The sequence below is a fragment of the Podarcis bocagei genome (assembly GCF_964188305.1).
Source record: "Podarcis bocagei genome assembly, chromosome: 2".
Lineage (NCBI taxonomy): Eukaryota > Metazoa > Chordata > Lepidosauria > Squamata > Lacertidae > Podarcis > Podarcis bocagei.
In genome coordinates, this window is record NC_138126.1 from 14,160,116 (window position 1) to 14,179,029 (window position 18,914).

The following is an 18,914-nucleotide window of genomic DNA, read 5'->3' on the forward strand; positions in this document are numbered from 1 at the left end:
ATACTGCACAGACTGTGCACTCATCGAATGTAACATGTGAACACTCCTCTTGTATTCACAAGTACACTGGTTGTGCATCACTTGAATGCAACATGTGGACACGCGACACTCACACTGCGATGTATTTTTTAAGTTGGTATTTGCTAGGATAGGTGATGCTGTACAAAACTCTGCAAATTAAATAAGTAAACAATAGCAATACGCCTACAGATACAGAAATAGGGAGAGATGGAGGCTAAGGGAGAGGATACATTTATTATGAATCAAAAGGGGTTAGTCTAAAACTTCTGCTCCCCACCACACATTAGTAAAAGGTGTGCAATGCCAGGAATAATCTTTGTGTCGAAGGGAAGAGTTAAACTGACAACTCTCCCGTTCCTAGATAGGCAAGGGCTGGGTGCGTCTTGGAGGGACATTGACTTCCTGTTCCTGCCCATCCCCATAGCTTTGGTGCAATAAATAGCTGGCGGCGGGGGGGGGGGGGTATTTTGCCTTAGGAGACTTTGGCTCCAGGGATCTGAATCCCCAGCACTGGAAACAGTAGCGAGAGGTAAGTTGAGTAGGGGATGAAGCGGAAAGGCAGAGATCAGCTGGTAGGCGAAAGAGGGAGAGAAACGGCAGAAAAGGGACGGGATTGCAATTGGCCGGTCAGGGTTGCAAACAGGGAGAAGACATGCAAAGGACCCAGATCTTGCGGGTTGTCTGTGCACCAATGCGCCCTTTTCGAACTGGGAAAGGAGCAAGGCTAAGAGATGCAAAAACACTGGAGAGAAAACAAGGTTTCTCTAACCAAGTGTCAGCCTTAAGCTTATGGGGAAGGGAACCTGTGGCTCTCTAGATGTAGGGGGAGGACAGCAACTCAGAGCACCTGCCTTGCAGGCAGAAGTTTCCAGGTTCAATCCCCACCGAGCGTCTGCATTTCTTAATGCAAACTCTCTTTTCTAGTCCAGGAGCTTCAGTGAGAATAAAAAATGGAAGTGCATGAACCACCAGGACCTGGACCAGGCGAGCGATTGGATGCAGGAAGAGGCAAACCCCACATCCCTCAAATGGGAGCCACCAGGGAGTTACTGACAGGGGCTGCTCCACAGCCCGTTAAGCAAGAACCGAATGAGCAAGGCTGGGAAGGCCAGTGGCCAGGATTCATGGAGACCCTGCCGGCCCCTCAGTCCCAGAGGAAAACTCAACGGCTGCTTGAGCCCACCTCAGGAGAGGGTGCTGAGGGATTCCAGGTCTCCTTTGAAGGAGCTGAGGGCAGCCTGGAGCACAGAGGAGGGGACATGTCTAGCACCCGGCTAGGCCTCAGCCAAGAGAGCCTGGATTCTTCAGTGAAAGTGAAGGAAGAGATTCTGGAGGACGAGGACACTGTCAGCAGCTACTTCAAGGAATTCACTGGCCAAAGAGCCATGGAGGCCCCAGAGGTAATTTAGCCTACTCTGGGAAGCTTTGCAACCAGGATTTATTCAACCTTCCCCTTCTGCCCATCTATATTGTGCAATAAATCTCAATTTTATAGGGACTTGACACAGCCACACGAAGCTTGTCCTGCATGGTTGTTCCCTCAGTGCTGGGTGGAGTGGTGATTGCGAGAAATCAGAATTATTGGCATTGATGCAGACTTTCTAATTTGTATCTCCCCACCTCCCTTTCTATTTCAGATGCCACCAGGATCCGTTGAAGACGTGGCAGCTGATTACCCCAAGTTAATCTCAAATCCTGTGAAGGGCCAAATTCCTCTGGAAGTCAAGGAGGAGGGTTGCGGAGAGGCCATCTTGCTGGGTAAGGATTTGAATCCTGAAAGTATTAGTATTATTTGGAAACTTCTAGATGCTTCTGATAGGCAGAAGTTTTTCTCCCTCTCTTTCAACACTATGACTCAGGGACATTCAACAACCTGAATGCTGGAAGATTCAGGACACATTTGTAAGGCTTGTATTTCTGCACACCTTTGGGTTTCCCTGAGCCTGTTGATGTGTGGATGGTAGCTTTTTGGCTACATCACTTACAGAAAAAACCTCAGTCTTAAGAGTGGAGGATTGGGTAATTCACTTTATTCCTTTGAGAAAACCTTTTCTATCTCCAGTACAGGGTTTAACTCATGCCGTTATTCTGTTTCTTCCAGTAGGCCAAGAGTGGGAGAGCGTAAAGGAGGCTTTTCCACTTAAGCAAATTGACACCAGTGGAATCTCCTTGGAAAGAGCTAAAGGGGTGTTTTTCCTGGGTGGCGAGGTGGACGAGATCCCTGCAGTTCAAGAATCCAAGCAGGAGTACCGTCAGTGGACCATTCCAGAATACAGGTTACTTTGTGAGGAAGGTAGCAGTGACTCGTGCAAAGGAAGTTTCCAAGATAAATTCTTGAGGCATGAGGCAATACAGAAGGACTCAGAGTGTGGAAAGAACTTCTGTCAGGACATTGATCTAACTAAGAATCAGAAAATGCTGTACACATGCACATTCTGTGGGAAAATTGCTAACAGGAGAGCAGACCTTCTTGTCCACGAGAGAACCCACACTGGAGAAAAACCATACAAGTGCTCCGATTGTGGGAAAAGCTTTAATACCACGTCTTACTTCACAAAACACAAAAGAATACACACGGGAGAGAAACCGTATAAATGTTCAGAGTGCGGGCAAAGCTTCTGTCAGAAAGGGAATCTGGTTTCACATGTCAGAATCCACACGGGGGAGAAACCATATAAGTGTGGGGAGTGCGGACAAAGCTTCAGTCAAAGGAAAATCCTTGGTAAACACCAGAGGATTCACACAGGAGAGAAACCGTATAAGTGTTTAGAATGCGGGCAAAGCTTCAGTCAGGCATCACATCTTCTTACGCACAGAAGGACCCACACAGGAGAAAAACCTCATAAATGCTCAGACTGTGGGAAAAGCTTTAATCAGAAAGGAGACCTTGTTATCCACAAGAGAAAGCACACTGGGCAAAAGCCATATGAATGCTCTGAGTGTGGGAAAAGCTTTAGCACAGGCTATCAGTTCATAAACCATAAAAGGTTACATACAGGGGAGAAACCCTATACTTGCTCAGAATGTGGACAGAGCTTTAATTGGAAGTCAAACCTTATTACACACAGGAGAATCCATACTGGTGAGAAGCCATATGTGTGCTCCATCTGTAGGAAAAGTTTCAGCGATAAATCCTCCCTCACTAAACACCTGAGAACCCACACAGGGGAGAAACCCTACAAATGCTCTGATTGTGGGCAAAGTTTCAATTTGAAATCAAACCTTATCACACACCAGAGAACCCATACTGGAGAGAAACCGTATTCGTGCCCTGAGTGTGGGAAAAGCTTAAGTCACAGATCCTCCCTTACGAAGCACATAAGGACCCACACAGGAGAAAAGCCTTATGAGTGCTATGAATGCGGGAAAAGCTTTATTTCTAGCTCTGACTGTAAGAAACACGAAAGGGTACACACACGAGAGAAACCATACAAACGCGGGAGGAAATGTCCACTATTCCCTCTGTTTCCATAGCAGAAAATCTACATGTGAACCTTTAGGATGTCTGTGAAGAAGAGTTTGGAGTGAAAGCTTCATAAATTTAGACTGTGAATAGTTTATGTTGGAGATCAATGGCTACTAGATTAAAAAAAAGTGAAACTATACAGGGTTTTTTTATCTCTAGGCAACATTCCATTAATTGCACATGGAAAGCAGACCTCATAGATTCTTGAAATTCCTTGATAGAAATTAAGTCATTGCTAGATTCCACCATATTAATATTTAGTTTAGTTGCTGAAATTCATTGGAGACAGATGGAGCACTAACCTCACTCTTCAACAGCCAGAAGATTATCCAGAACTCAACAGGGAGGATAGGGACAAAACCAGAACTATCATGGGCTCTGGCTCCATCTACTGTTGGCCTCCTTGCCTTCCCGCTACCAGTCACAGTGGGCACCGTTCTCCACTGCTGAACATATGGGTGCTGAACTAATGTTCCAACGTTTTATCTTGCTCTAGAGAAATCTGATGGACTCTGGGCCCGAGCATCCAAAAGGTTGGTGTTGGCCCCTTAGAAGATCCAAATATTTATTCACCTATTTTGGAGCTCTGGTGCCTACAAACAAGAGAAGCAAAATAGCTGCTGCTAAAAAAAAACAAAAAACACCTGGAAATATTGTGTGCAGCTAGTAAAATTTGTATTGCATTGGGGTGATTTTGATATTAGTTTGTTTGTTGGTTTCTCCCTCTCTTTTTAAAGGTTTTCAATATACCTGTTCTGTATAGTTTTCTTTTCAGCCATTGTTAGCCTCTGTCTGGAGTTGGATGACTGGAAGTTTTGAGTGTGTCAATTCATACACACTTCAGACTCCAGTGATGCTAAATGTAGTTGATGCACATGCAATGGCTGAAAGAATTGTGTGCAAAGAGTTTTCTTATTAAATTCTAGATCTTCCCCCAATCCTGTTCAATATATACAAATCTCAGGGGAATTCAGCACCATATACTTGCACCAAAAAACCCACAAGTCCTGTCACCTTAAAACATGGACAGGGAACCTCAGGGGCTGAATGTGGCCCTGCAGACCTTTCTCTAGCCCTGGGAACTCTCTCCAGGCATCCCGAGTGCTTTTGCCTGGCTGGAATGTGTCCTTGAACTCTGATCATGCCTCTTGCTTCCCTGGATGGAAGACACAAAAGAGGTATAAGTGTAGAAAAGTAATATCTGCCCATTTTCACTTCTAGCTTCACTCATCCCTGGCCCACGGACGTTTGCCCAGAAAGGAAAATGGCTCTCAAACAAAAAAAAGGTTCTGCCACCCCTGCCTTAAAGGTAAAAGTAAAGGGACCCCTGACCATTAGGTCCAGTTATGGACCACTCTGGGGTTGCGGGGCTCATCTTGCTTTATTGGCCGAGGGAGCCGGCGTACAGCCTCCGGGTCATGTGGCCAGCATGACTAAGCCGCTTCTGGCAAGCCAGAGCAGCGCACGGAAACGCCGTTTACCTTTCCACCGGAGCGGTACCTATTTATCTACTTGCACTTTGATGTGCTTTCGAACTGCTAGGTTGGCAGGAGCAGGGACCGAGCAATGGGAGCTCACTCCGTCGCGGGGATTCGAACCACGACCTTCTGATTGGTAAGCCCTAGGCTCTGTGGTTTAACCCACAGTGCCACCCGCCTTACAGATCAACAAATTAATTGTGGACAAAACATACCTATAGCCATGCTGCTCTGCTGTTTGAGGAGGACCTCCAACAGAAAAAAGAAAAAGGATGACAGCTATATTGCACTCAGAACTAATGTGTCAGAAGTTTGCAGTGCAATCCTGTACGATTCTACTGAACATATAAATGGTAAGCCCCATTCAATTCAGTTGGTCTTACTCCAAAGAAAATGTAGCTTTCGGCCTTAAGAGGCAGCGTGCCTTTAAGTACGAGTTGCTAAGAAGTCGCAATGGGAATATGCTATAGTCGTCGTGCCTTGCTTATGGGCTTCCCAGAGTTACCTGCCTGGCCACAAAATGTTGCAATATAAGAGTCTTTGAGATGATCCAGAGTGGTTTTTTCATACCACGGAATAGTGAGGAAAAATACAGTGGTACCTCGGATTACAGATGCTTCAGGTTACAGACGCTTCAGGTTACAGACTCCGCTAACCCAGAAATAGTGCTTCAGGTTAAGAACTTTGCTTCAGGATGAGAATAGAAATTGTGCGGCGGCGGTGGCACAGCAGCAGTGGGAGGCCCCATTAGCTAAAGTGGTGCTTTAGGTTAAGAACAGTTTTAGGTTAAGAACAGACCTCCAGAACGAATTAAGTTCTTAACCCGAGGTACCACTGTATCAGCTTTCTTGAATTCTTGTTTTCGGTTCATGCTACAATTCCAAAGCAGAGGTCCGGGACCACCTGCATAAAAAGTGTGTGTGCTGCCCCTGAACTACTAACCCTCCCTGGGACTGTGAGAATGGGAGAGGAAAAATACATTTGCTCTTCTCTCAAAAATTTTGTTGTTTTTTTTTAAATAACAATGTGCGCACATAGGTATAAAAATACCTGTGCGCATGCTCAGAATGGAAAAGGGGATAAAATGACTGAGAGAAAACAGCCCAACCCCAAAACATTTGTCAAGCTTTGTGCCCTGTTGTGAGCAATAAATGGATGAGCCATTGCAATTTTCCAAATGGAATGTGTGGGAGCCGAACTCACCAATTACAGAGGCATCCATAGAAACTGGATCTGAATGACTCACGTGATGAGAAAGTACTGTCTGCAATCACCTTTACGCTTTCTTACTGTAGGGCTGTCTCTCCCTCTCCCTGCCCCCTTCCCCCCAACCCAGACAAAACCTCAATTGAAGAAGAGTCCTTCACCTCCTGAGAGACTCTGTTCCACTGTCAAATGTCTAATGGCAGTGGCATTTCTATACAGGAGCCACCCATTTTCCAGCTTCATAAAGTGCTGCATGTTGATTGATTTGAAAAACTCAAATAAATAAATTTACAAAAAGAAAGAAAGAAAATAATTCAGTATTTTACCTAAGAAATTGTGTACATGTAAGAGGTGGGGTCGAAGCCCTGAACACCAAACCATGGATTTTACTCCAGTTTTGCTGTTTTATATATATATATATATAAAAACAATTTAACATAAGCCTCTTTGCTTAACTTATCCCCAATTAATTTCCCACCAAAACAATAGGACTATAACAATAAACAAAACATAAACAGCTTTACAAAATCAACGAAGTTTATTTAAACAGTCAGAAAGAGGAAAAAACACAGACAAGCCTCATGTAGTAATTATCATTACTGTTGTTATTTAAATCAAAATAATTCTAAGTCATAGGTTAGGAATACTACACTATGTCCTCAGTAGATGATCACCTCACTTAACTATTGGTGAATTCTTTAAATGCTAGAGTTGTTTCCCTAACCCAGGGAAGATGTCCCACAGAGGGGCAATTAAATCATCTTCAACAGCCTTTGCTGTTTGTACGCCCTAATAACATTAGCTAGTAGTTATGTAGAGCCAGTTCAGTTAGGAACATTAGATATGACCTTATACCAAGCCAGACAAACTGGTCCATGTTGCTCAGAATAGTTTGCACTGACTGGTAGCGGTTCCTCAGGGTTTCAAACAGTGGTCTCTCCCAGTCCTTCATGGGGGTGTGGGAACCTTCTGCATGCAAACTAAGCTACAACTGCCCCCCCCCCATCGTCTGCACTGACTGGGAGCAGCTCTCCATAGTTTCAGGCACAGAGTCTTTCCCGACCCTATCTAGAAAGGGCTCCATTCACAAGTGAGGGGGAACAGGGGGCACACAGAATTGCAGAATTGGATCTCAAAGGTCTTCTCGTCCAACTGCCTGCAATGCAAAGCATCCATGACGGATGGCTACCAACACCTGCTAAACAACATGTGATGGAGATGCTCACAGGTCAGGAGAGGCCCTGTCTGCACCATCTTCATGCCCCCCCCCCTTTTCCATGGGGGAAACGTGAAACCAACTTATACTGACCAGGTCAGGCCATTGGTTCTATTGTCCCAGAATTACAGCGCTCTCAAATTTTTTTTTTAATGGGAGATTCCAGGAACCCAATGTGGGACCTTTTCAAAAGGTGCCATAGCTCAGTTGTACAGCACAATTTGTCCACATAAGGCTAATCTCCAGCAGGTGATGTGGAAGGCCCACTCTCCACCCGAAAGCTTGGAAAGCCCATGCCTGTCAGAATGCATAACACCAGTCTAGATGAATAAGGCTACTTCTTACATCCTCGTGTTCTGCCTGTGAGATCTGGATGCTTCTGGTGAAAGGTGCAGGAGCCAGTGAGGGGAGCGGCCTGGGGAAAGTTCTACCTCTCTTTTAAATCAGAACCAGTGAAGGTCCTGTGTGAGTGTCTGGAGGCGGTTGGAGGATGGATGGCAGCTAACGGATTGAGGTTGAATAATGACAAGACAGAAGTACTGTTCTTGGAAGACAGGGGGCAGGCTGGAAGGGAGGACTCCCTGCTCCTGAATGGGGTAACTGTGCCCCTGAAGGACCAGGTGCACAGCCTGGGAGTCATTTTGGACTCACAGTTGTCCATGGAGGCAAAGGTCAATTCTGTGTCCAGGGCAGCTGTTTACCAGCCCACAGACTGTCTCGCCAGAGTGGTGCATGCTCTATTTATCTCCCGCTTGGACTACTGCAATGCACTCTACGTGGGACTACCTTTGAAGGTGACTCGGAAACTGCAATTAATCCAGAATGTAGCAGCTAGACTGGTGATTGAGAGTGGCCGCCGGGACCACATAACACCGCTCCTGAAAGATCTTCACTGGTTCCCAGTACGTTTCCGAGCACAATTCAAAGTGTTGGTGCTGACCTTTAAAGCCCTAAACAGCCTCGGTCCTGCATACCTGAAGGAACGTCTCCACCTCCATCGTTCAGCCTGGACACTGAGGTCCAGCGCCGAGGGCCTTCTGGTGGTTCCCTCACTGCGAGAAGTGAGGTTACAGGAACCAGGCAAAGGGCCTTCTCGGTAGTGGCGCCTGCCCTGTGGAATGCCCTCCCAGCAGATGTCAAGGCAATAAACAACTATTTTACTTTTAAAAGACAACTGAAGGTGGCCCTGTTTAGGGAAGTTTTTAATGTCTGATGCTGTATTGTTCAGTTGGAAGCCGCCCAGAGTGGCTGGGGAAACCCAGCCAGATGAGTGGGGTGTAAATAATATATTATTATTATTATTATTAATTATTATTATTATTATTATTAAAGGCCAGGCAGTAAAACCTGAAGGTTCACATTTGGCCTGAGGTTCCCCACCCCGGCCTAGAGTCTAAGCGATGAGAGAGGTCAGTAATTGTCTTTATTTGCTTTAACCGTTAAAAGAGATCCCCAGTATGAATTCTTCCAGCATTTAAAGCACCATCGTCAATCCCTGGTGTTCCAGCTCAAAATCTGACCCTGCAAGATTTGCAGGCAGTCTAGGCCTGTTCTAGCTGGGAAGGTCAGAGGTAGAGCAACTGCTTTGCCTGCAGGTTCCAGGATCAATACCCAACATCTCCAGGCAGGGCCAGGAAGGTGCCTGAATCCCTGCAGAGCCACTGCTAGTGTGTGTGAAAAATGGGTGATTCAAGGATGGGTGTTAATATTGCAGGTTCAGAGCCATCGCAAACGGGTCACTGACAACAGCTTGGTCTTTTTTAAAGTTCCTGAAAAGGGTAAATCTGGACTAATGGGGGGTTGGGCGAGGATATGGGCTGGCATAAGGTGAGGAGCACTTATCCCACCGTAAGCACCCATCTGGAAGCACCCAATTCTGAGCTAGAAATAGGAACTTGCCTTATACCAAGTCAGACCACTGGTTCATTTAGCTCAGTGACCTGGCAGTGGTTCTCAAAGGTTTCAGACAAGACGGTCAGAGCCCTACCTGGCAGCACCGGGGATTGAACCAAGGACCACCTGCGAGCGAGGCAGGTGCTCTACAACAGCCCTTCCTAAGCTAGACAGGCCCATGGTCTCTGACTTGCTATAAGGCAGCTTCCTACGAGCCTGTGAGAAGAGCAGGTCTCAACCTTTGTCCTCAATGCAAGCACTCAGGAGGTGGTCTCTCTCGAGTGGATTCTCTTGTGTCGTCTAAGGGATGCTTTGTGGCCGAAGCTCTGCCCGCAATCCGAGCACTCGTAGGGCTTCTCGCCTGTGTGAACCCTCCTGTGGTTGACAAGGTTGGAGTTCGTGCTGAACTTCTGCCCACAATCCGTGCACTGATAGGGCTTCTCTCCCGTGTGCACCCTCTTGTGATTGACAAGGTTGGAGCTCGTGCTGAAGCTTTTCCCACACTCGGCGCACTCAAAGGGTTTCTCTCCCGTGTGCGTTCTCTCGTGGATGAGAAGCTTGGACCGGCTGATGAAGCTCTTCCTGCAGTAGCTGCACTTGTGGGTTTCTTCCCCGGCTTGGGTTTTCTTCCCCGTGTGAAGCCTTTCGTGTTTCCGGAGGTAAGAGCTTGAGATGAAGCTTTTCCCGCACTCCGCACACTCGTACGGCTTCTCCCCGGTGTGGGTTCGCCCGTGTATAATGAGGTCTGCTTTCTGATTGAAGCTCTTGCCGCACTCCAGGCACTCGTACGGCTTCTCTCCCGTGTGTGTCCGGATGTGGATGACAAGCTGGGGCCTGTGGACAAAGCTCTGGCCACACTCGGAGCACTTATATGGCTTCTCCCCCGTGTGCACCCTTTTGTGTGTGATGAGGTTGGAGCTGGAGGTGAAGCTTTTCCCACACATCGGACACTCGTAAGGCTTCTCTCCCGTGTGGGTTCTCTCGTGTACGATAAGGGAGGCCTTGTCGCTGAAGCTCCGCCCGCAGTCCGAGCATTTGTACGGCTTCTCGCCCGTGTGGACCCTCGTGTGCTTCATAAGGTTGCAGTTGGTGCTGAAGCACTTGCCGCACTCTGAGCACTTGTACGGCTTTTCCCCGGTGTGGGTCCTCTCGTGGATAATCATGTGTGCACTGTTGTTGGAGATCTTCCCGCAGTAGGTGCACGTGTATAGCTTCTGCATCTTCTGATTCCGAGGGAAATCAAAGCTCCGGCGTAAAACGCTGCCCCAGTCAGGGCCTGTCCTTTTCCTCTTCGCCTTCTGGCTTCCCTCGGGGAAGGTGCTTCCTCTGTTGCTCTCATCACAAAGAAAAGCTTGGACCTCTGCTGAGTTCTCCCGGTGGCTTTCTTGACTCTGTTGATCGCCTGGCATCTCTCCCAACCCACAAACCTGGAAAAATTTCCCGTTGAGTCTTGCCAAGGACACTCCACTGATGCCCACTTGTGGGTGCCTTTCGAAGGGGAAGGACTCGCCCCCATTCTCATACGCTTGGTCGCTGCCTGCCGGAACAAAGAGAGAATCAAAAACTCACCTCTACTCCACACTGGAGGAAAAACCCTCAAAGCTGCAAATTGGATCAATTATCAAAGCTATTTTATACTGCCACAGTCATTTGGGAACACAGGAAGCTTCCTTATAATGAGTCAGAATATTTGTGGAAAAAACAGAAGCTTTTATACTACGAATTTTAGGTCCAGAAATACCAAAGGAGCGGAAGAGACTGTTTTATGTAATAATAATAATAATAATAATAATAATAATAATAATAATAATAATAATAATAATAATAATTTATTTATACCCCGCCCATCTGGCTGGGCTTCCCCAGCCACTCTGGGCGGCTTCCAAAACAATATTAAAATACTATAATACATCAAACATTAAAAGCTTCCCGAAACAGGGCTGCCTTCAGATGTCTTCTAAAAGCCTGGTAGTTGTTGTTATCTTTGACATCTGGTGGGAGGGCGTTCCACAGGGAAGGCGCCACTACCGAGAAGGCCCTCTGCCTGGTTCCCTGTAGCTTTGCTTCTCGCAATGAGGGAACCGCCAGAAGGCCCTCGGCGCTGGACCTCAGCGTCCGGGCAGAATGATGGGGGTGGAGACGCTCCTTCAGGTATACTGGACCGAGGCCGTTTAGGGCTTTAAAGGTCAGCACCAACACTTTGAATTGTGCTCGGAAACGTACTGGGAGCCAATGCAGGTCTTTCAAGACCGGTGTTATATGGTCTCGGCGGCCGCCCCCAGTCACCAGTCTAGCTGCCGCATTCTGGATTAGTTGTAGTTTCCGAGTCACCTTCAAAGGTAGCCCCACGTAGAGTGCATTGCAGTAGTCCAAGCGGGAGATAACCAGAGCATGCACCACTCTGGCGAGACAGTCCGCAGGCAGATAGGGTCTCAGCCTACGTACCAGATGGAGCTGGTAAACAGCTGCCCTGGACACAGATTTGACCTGTGCCTCCATGGATAGCTGTGAGTCCAAAATGACACTACAACAGCTGTGCAAATGCTACTTGCTCAAAGATGGAAGGAAGATAAACTACCTACAAAGGAAGAATGGCTGACAGAGATGATGGACTATGCTGAAATGGCTAAAATGACTGGGAAGATCAGAGATCAAGAAGATAACAAATAGAATAAAGAATAAAGAATAGGGGAAGTGTACAAGTTACTTAAAAGAACATTGTAAACAATTATCCGGACAGGGGACATTCTCAGCCTCAGTTGGAGATGCTGGGAATTGGGAACCTTCTGAATGCCAGACAACTGCTCTACCACTAAGCTATGGCCCTTCCTTGTTTCCTTTCTGTAACTAAGCCTAACAACATGCAATTTAATTTAATACTTCTCTTTCCTCTTTCTCCATGCAAGCATGTGACACATATTTACATAAACTGTGCTTATGAATTGGTTGATGGCAGTAAAGTTTATGGAGAAGAAAACTTTAAAAGATTGTCACTTTGTTATTTTGTCGATGGGACAACTGTATTGTGGCTTCCAAAGAAGGTAGTACTATTTGTATAATCTACAGCTCACTGGCATATTGAATTTTATATGTATTTTATTTCGCATTGTGGTTTTAACTTTGCTTTGTTTGCCATCCTGGCCTCTCGCAAGAGGGATGGCAGGGTCAAAGAAACAATAACAGCTAATTTCTTGACCTCACCAGGTAGGGCTGACAGAAAGCCTGAAGGTTTGGTACCAGTCAGCGTACAGTAGACAATATTGAGCTCAATGGACTTTGATAAAAGACAGCTTCCTGTGGTGTTGCTGCTGCTACTAATAACACTATATTCTTCTAGAAGGAAATTTAATAAACAAAATACATTAAATAAAATATATCAATTTTAAAAAGGAACGTGGCAAAGGGCATCTTAAGGCCTTTCAGTTTGCAACTGAAGCTAGAAAAGCTCTCCCTTTTCTAGATGATGCTCAGCCTATTCTAGGCAACCAGAACAGCCACTTGCTCCATGTTGTATCAAGCTCTAGAAATGGAATGAGAGATCTAAAAGGCAGAGACCTGGGTGCTACTCAAGGCTTTCCTCCCAATGCAAACGGCAGCTGCAGGAGAGCTGACAACAACCCGCCCCTTGAAAATGTTATTTGCATTAACAACAAAAAAACCATGCGCGGTAAATAAATGCGAAGAGGCACGGCATATCACATCCGGGTCTCAGAAAAGGAGGGTGAAAGTTGGGCTTTCCCCCCACAACAGCATTCTCCCAAATTCATCCCTTCAGGTAATGCTGGCTGCAGATGGTGGGAGTTGCAGCTCAAAATCCTTCGAAGGTGCTAGTTTGGGAAGTGGCTTTTTCAGAGCTTTCACTATCAAAAGCAGCCTGCTAATTTTGCCATAGAAATTGCAAAACGACCAGAGGACCCAGACCCCTATTCCTTACCCAGAAAGCTGGCCTCCTCTTCGCTCTCCTCCTCAGCCTCTGCAGAGAGATGAATGTTTGCTGTGTCTAACAGATCTTGTTCAGACTTTGGGGAATTGGCAAGATCTTCTGCAGGCCAAGACACCTGGAACAGAAACACGGGGGCAAATCCAGATTTATTTATTTAAAATTTGTATACCGCAGGTCCCAGGATAAAATTACAATATATATATATAAACAAAAAATACATTCAAAATAAAAACAACCCAGTAACCCCCACAACACATTGGAAGGCAGATTAGCAGAGACGCTGCTATATTTCGATAAACAGCATCTGAATGACTACAATCCTATACACACCTACCAGGAAGTGAGTCCCACGGATCTTGTATAAATAAATGGCTTATTCCTTTCCATGTTTAATAAGCCAAGGTACAATCACCTGTCCTGAACATGGGCATCATCTCAACAAACATTACAACAATCTTACACTGCAGATGGGAGCGTTGAAACCACAAGAAAAATCTAGATTCCCCCCCCCCCTCACTGGGGAGCAAACAGCATTATGGACAGGGTGGGGAGCAATTTAGATCAGGAAGACGGTGGTGATAGGAAGGAAACCTCCTTCGCCACAGCTGCTATGCTGATGAAAACCAAAGTCCCCTGAAGATGCTTTGAATGCCTCCAGATGTTTGCTCTAATTAGCCTTTTTTTAAGGATTAGAGAGAAATGCAGTGAGGAGGATGGGCCTGTCAATGAATCTTTGTCACTATAGCTCAGGGGTGCCCAATCTTTTTCCAAAGGGGGCCAGATTTGATGAATTGAACATGCATGAGTTCTTGAGCTTTTTTTAGGGTTGAAGTTGTTGAGCTTTTTTTAGGATCTTACCCCAAATTTGCTGAACGTTTTTTAGAACCCAGAGAAGGAACTGCCTCTGGGGGCTGGATTAAACTGACCGGTGGGCCGGATTAGGCCCCTAAAACGGGCTTTGGATGTGCCTGCTATAGCTAAACAGAACCTCCATGTCTAGAGGCACTGGGCCTGAGACCATGAGATGCTGGAGACCCAGGTGAGAGGAAGGCACTTACCTTTCCCGGAAGCCCCTCGGTGTCTTGCAGCTGCAGCAGGAAGTCCTCAGCGAGGGCCACCGCCTGGGCGCAGGTCTCTGGCCTGCATCCCTTGACCCAACTCTGCATTTCCGCAGGCAGGATGGTCAGGAACTGCTCCAGGACCAGCAGCTCCACCATCTCTTCCTTGGTGCGCCTCTCTGGCTTCAGCCACCGGGAGCAAAGTTCCTGGAGCCGAAGCCAGGCCTCTCGGGGCCCCTCGGCCTCCTGGTAGCAGAACCGCCGGAAGCTCTGCCGCTCCATCTCCGACCTCATGTTGGCGTCTTCCTCCTCCTCGTCCAGGATCTCCTCCTTCACTTTCACAGAGGAAATCTGCTCCCCTCCTTCCTCGTGTGCCTCCCCACTCAGGTCTGGCAGGGTCTGGTCGGTCCCCCCTGCTCTCCCACTGGGCCACCGACTGGCATCCGCAGCTCCCCTGAAGGAGGCCGGAAGGACACCATGCCCAGAGAGGGGAGGACTGGGAGCTTGTGGGGTTTCCCACCGTGAACAAGGGGGCTGCATCGTCTTCAGGAAATCCTGCCACTGGGCATCCCAGTGCTGCTGCGGCTCCTCCTCCTTTGACTCCTGCTTAATTTGATGTAAATCTGCCCGAGGCAGAAGATCCCTGATGGTCCCAAGTTGGTCCGCAGGAGATTTTTTCCCTTTGGATTCCAGTCTCGCCCTTTGAATGGGTCTCCTTGGCCTCTGCTCTTCCATTTGTACGCTGCCCTGCTGGAAAGGAAATCAACACAAAGTAAAGTAACAGTATAGAATAAAACTCAAGAATAAAAACAAAAGCATATTTTTTAACCATTACAGTGGTGCCTCGGGTTACATTGCCTTTGGGCTACGTAAACTTCTGCTTACCTTTGGGTTACTTCCTGGTTTCGACGCTCGCACATACGCAGAAGCGCTAAACCACACAGCCGCATGCATACATTCGGCTTGCAGATGAGCCTCCGGATTGGATTATGTCTGCAACCCGAGGTTCCACTGTAGTCAGTTTTTGAAATATATTATTACTTCTAATTCTTATGTTCAGGCTGTGAATGACAATGTCACCCAAATGACCCCACCCATGCACAAGAGGAAGTTATCCAGACCTGGGAAAACCCCAAGGTTTATGGAAGTACAAATAATATTTGGGGGTGGGAGAACCAAGGCAGTGGGAGGGAAATCCAAAAATAACCCAGTGAGAGGACTGAGCATGTTCAGTGGACAGGGAATGCTGATCCTGGCTGCAACTTCTAGCATGTTGGAAAAGAAACAACAGATCTTTCTATAGGGTTAAGGCTGTGACAGACCCACCTAACATTTAAAGTACATGGCTTCACCCAAGAAACCCAAGTTCTTAAGGGTGCTGAGAACTGTAGCAATAAACTACAGTTCCCATGACTTTCTGGGGGAAGCCACGTGCTTTAAATGTATGGTGTCTGCACAGCCTAAGAAACAAACAAAGAGAAGGAATATTGACCAACAAAATCAAATAACCCACTTCATGTGGCCTGCTAGTCCCTGTGGTTTCCATCTCTTGGTCTCATCATGTGATGAACCTCTCTCAGAGAGAGAGAGAGAGATGTCTAAAGAGCCCTTAAAAGTAAAGGGACCCCTGACCATTAGGTCCAGTTGCGGATGACTCTGGGGTTGCGGCGCTTATCTCGCTTTATGGCTGAGGGAGCCGGTGTACAGTCATGTGGCCAGCATGACTAAGCCACTTCTGGAGAACCACAGCAGCACACAGAAAGGCCATTTACCTTCCCGCTGGAGCAGTACCTATTTATCTACTTGCACTTTGACGTGCTTTCGAACTGCTAGGTTGGCAGGAGCAGGGACTGAGCAATGGGAGCTCACCACGTCGCGGGGATTCAAACTGCCAACCATCTGATCGGTAAGCTCTAGGCTCTGTGGTTTTGACCACAGCACCACCCGCGTCCCTTAAAGAGCACTTAGAGAGATCCTTTAAACTCCAATCTCAGCAGGAATCAGCACAGTGCTGAAATGGGATAGAAGCCCTGATCTGGAGATAAATGATCCTGCTGGCTGCTCTTTAAAGAGGTCTTTTTTCTTAGAACTCATTGCTAATTCAGCAGGGTCTTCTTGTGCTCTTATTTTCCCCCACCCCAGATCTGGGGTTGGAAGGTCTAAACATGCTGATTGTGTTTGCAAGACTTGTATGTATGCTAGATGACATGTCTGGTGAGTGTGTGCAGCACCTCTGGCGTGTGTGCATGTGACTTTATTGTCTGCATCTATTTTATGTGTGTGCATGCATGTGCATATGTTGGCCACAAAGCTCACTGGAATGTAGCCTCCAGAATCAATGCAGCTTTAAGACCATAAATGTTTCGTTCCTCCTGCTCTATAGGAAAGAACAATCAAATTTGACAGTATCAGGAGGAGAGAACTCTTGGATCTACAGAGTTAATGTTCTCAAGATCCTATGGACACAAACTGCAATGAGATTTCCCTTTAATTGCTTTGAGATATTTTTCTGAAAAATATGAAACAGTATAGAAATGAGTAATAATCTGAACATGAATAGCTAATTTCAATTTTGCCTTCCTCAGTCTTTTACAATACTGTCTTCAACGTTTTTATTATCATTAATTCATTTACATGTGCTACACTTCTTAAGAATCCTCCTTTCCTCTGCATTCTCAAAACCGTCACCCACTTCAACTCTTTGTCTGAAAACTCAGCCGTATTACTGGGGAAGGTGGAAGATAAAACCTTTAACAAAACATGCTTTAAGGCTCTCTCACTTATCTACACGCAGACACACTAGCTTTGATAGCTTGGGGAAAGGTTCAGACGTGTTCTCCAGGGAATGGATCTATCAGCTGTTTTATTAGCCCTGACTAATAAAGGCACAGTGTACCTTGATTTGGGGCAGGCAAAAGAAGCCATTTCCTTGCTAAATGAATCGGATGGACATCATTGCCACAAGATGCGACGATGGTGGTGGCAAAGAGAGCTTTACAAGGCGATCAGACCAATTCACGAAGGAGGGCGATAGGTTTATCAATGGCACTGGCAGAGGAAGGGGGGCAGGAGTAGTGGTCTGCAAAGGGTGTCACAGTAAGAGCCCCCCCCCGCTGCACTGCTCTTCCTCCCCCCCCCCGCCTCCCCTTCCCTCTCCCCCGTGGGGAGGACCGTCGAAATGGGCTGGGCTCCCTGCTGAGGGACAGGGAGAGGGGCGGCAAAAGCCCCAGGTACGCCGCTGATCCGTGAGCGACTATATGCATCGTCCATCGGGAAGCAGCAGCTGCCTTGGACCCCTCATTCTGCCCCTTGAGCTCAGGACTGAAGGGAGCAGCTCCCCAGGGTCTCCGGCAGGGTCCGTGCCAGCCTGAGCCAGAGATGTTTGCCCCTGCGCCCTCCTGCAGATGCCCTGCCCCTCAGCTGCGCCCCTTCCCCTTCCTGCCCGGGTGGGGGGGGGCGCCCTGCAGCCTCTGACTCCACTCGGGGCCTGATCCTGCCAGGCGCACGTGCTCTCCTCCCCCTCCTCCTCCCCCCCCCCCGCCTCCTGCACCTCGGACTCCTCGCTCCGTCCCTGCACCGGAATCCGGCTCCTCTCCGGGGAAACTCGCCAGGCCACGGGCCGCTGCTCCTCCGCTCTCCTCGGCGGGGGACAGGAAAGTGCAGCCGCTCTCGAGTCCCCCTGGCTGGCCCCGTTTCCTGCCTCTCTGGGCATCGGAGCTCGCTGGCTGTGGGTTGGGCCCTGGGAGGCTGCGAGGCTGGATGCGCCCCCTTGCGCTGTCCCTCAAAATTTATTGTATCATTGGAATCTACCTGGCATCTTATATGCCATCCAGAATGTTGCACAAATAAGTCTCCTTGTGATCCGATGTGCAGTCACTGGTTTCCTCATCAGTAAATCTTTTCAGAAAGCTGGGACGATGCCACCCTGCAGCCATAGCTGTCAACTTTCAGATTTGAAAATAAGGGATCAGCAGCCTCACCTGTCCCGGGGACAGTCTACAGGATATCTAACAATCCGGGATAGCAGCGGGAAATGGCTCTGGAATAAGGGAATTTCCCGCAAAAAAAGGGAAGGTTGACAGCTATGCCTGCAGCCCGAATGGGTAGCTGGAGGAGGCAGTCCAGTTCCCAGCTCTGCTGGTTGGGATCATGCAATCACTTAGCTCCAGCAACCGACCTTTCCAAACCTCCAACATTTCTCTGATGAAAATAGGAACATCCCATTCCATAAATATAATTTTCCTATTTATACACCGCATATCTTATTACGCTGCCCCAGCCACTCTGGGAAGTTTCCAACATATATAAAAAACATAATAAAACATTAAACATTAAAAAACGTTCCTATAGAGAATTGCCTTCAGAGAGCCGGGGGTTGGATAACTCCATTCCCTCCAACATTTCTTCAATGAAAATAGGGACACCCTAAGGAAAAGCGTGACATTCTGGGATCCAATTAGAAACCAGGACGGCTTCTCTAATTCTAAACAGTGGCACTTGGAGGGTTTCTCTTTCCCTGCTTTTTCATTCGCTGCCTCTGGTCTCCTGCATCCATTTAGCAGAGGAGGGGAGCGGTTTTGGCCTTATACTTCTCCACCCCCCACCCCATCCCCAATATAACCAAAAACACCAG

General features: G+C 47.5%; 2 protein-coding genes across 5 annotated transcripts; one reads left to right on the forward strand and one right to left on the reverse strand.

The window, feature by feature from the left end:
- Positions 1-437: 437 nt before the first annotated feature.
- Positions 438-5,197, forward strand: LOC308580578 (uncharacterized protein). Of its 3 annotated transcripts, none has more exons than XM_081182431.1 (4): positions 438-550; positions 946-1,421; positions 1,659-1,779; positions 2,123-5,197. In XM_081182431.1, the coding sequence occupies exons 2-4, from the start codon at positions 972-974 to the stop codon at positions 3,493-3,495; spliced, it is 1,944 nt and encodes a 647-aa protein (XP_081038557.1). In that variant the 5' UTR covers positions 438-550; positions 946-971; the 3' UTR covers positions 3,496-5,197. The 3 variants fall into 3 exon arrangements, with proteins under 3 accessions (XP_081038557.1, XP_081038559.1, XP_081038558.1); XM_081182433.1 differs by having other exon boundaries at positions 2,126-5,197; XM_081182432.1 differs by having other exon boundaries at positions 448-550; positions 951-1,421.
- Positions 5,198-6,690: 1,493 nt separating this feature from the next.
- LOC308580457 (uncharacterized protein) lies at positions 6,691-18,465 on the reverse strand. Of its 2 annotated transcripts, none has more exons than XM_081182133.1 (4): positions 17,832-18,465; positions 14,282-15,028; positions 13,215-13,338; positions 6,691-10,817 (listed from the first exon to the last, which is right to left on the reverse strand). In XM_081182133.1, exons 1-4 carry the CDS (start codon positions 17,991-17,993, stop codon positions 9,541-9,543), a joined length of 2,310 nt encoding a protein of 769 aa, XP_081038259.1. In that variant the 5' UTR covers positions 17,994-18,465; the 3' UTR covers positions 6,691-9,540. The 2 variants fall into 2 exon arrangements, with proteins under 2 accessions (XP_081038259.1, XP_081038258.1); XM_081182132.1 differs by having other exon boundaries at positions 14,282-15,031; positions 17,832-18,464.
- Positions 18,466-18,914: the final 449 nt, after the last annotated feature.

Bases quoted from the DNA above. Each gene is read 5' to 3' on its own strand.
- LOC308580578 (XM_081182431.1), top strand. From the start codon at position 972: ATGGAAGTGCATGAACCACCAGGACCTGGACCAGGCGAGCGATTGGAT. The intron at 1,422-1,658 runs GTAATTTAGCCT...TTTCTATTTCAG, and splicing joins GAGCCATGGAGGCCCCAGAG to ATGCCACCAGGATCCGTTGA. The intron at 1,780-2,122 runs GTAAGGATTTGA...TGTTTCTTCCAG, and splicing joins CGGAGAGGCCATCTTGCTGG to TAGGCCAAGAGTGGGAGAGC.
- LOC308580457 (XM_081182132.1), bottom strand. From the start codon at position 17,993: ATGCCCAGAGAGGCAGGAAACGGGGCCAGCCAGGGGGACTCGAGAGCG. The intron at 15,032-17,831 runs GTGCAGGAGGCG...TTTCCTTTCCAG, and splicing joins GACGGAGCGAGGAGTCCGAG to CAGGGCAGCGTACAAATGGA. The intron at 10,818-13,214 runs GTAAGGAATAGG...TTGTTCCGGCAG, and splicing joins AGAGGAGGCCAGCTTTCTGG to GCAGCGACCAAGCGTATGAG.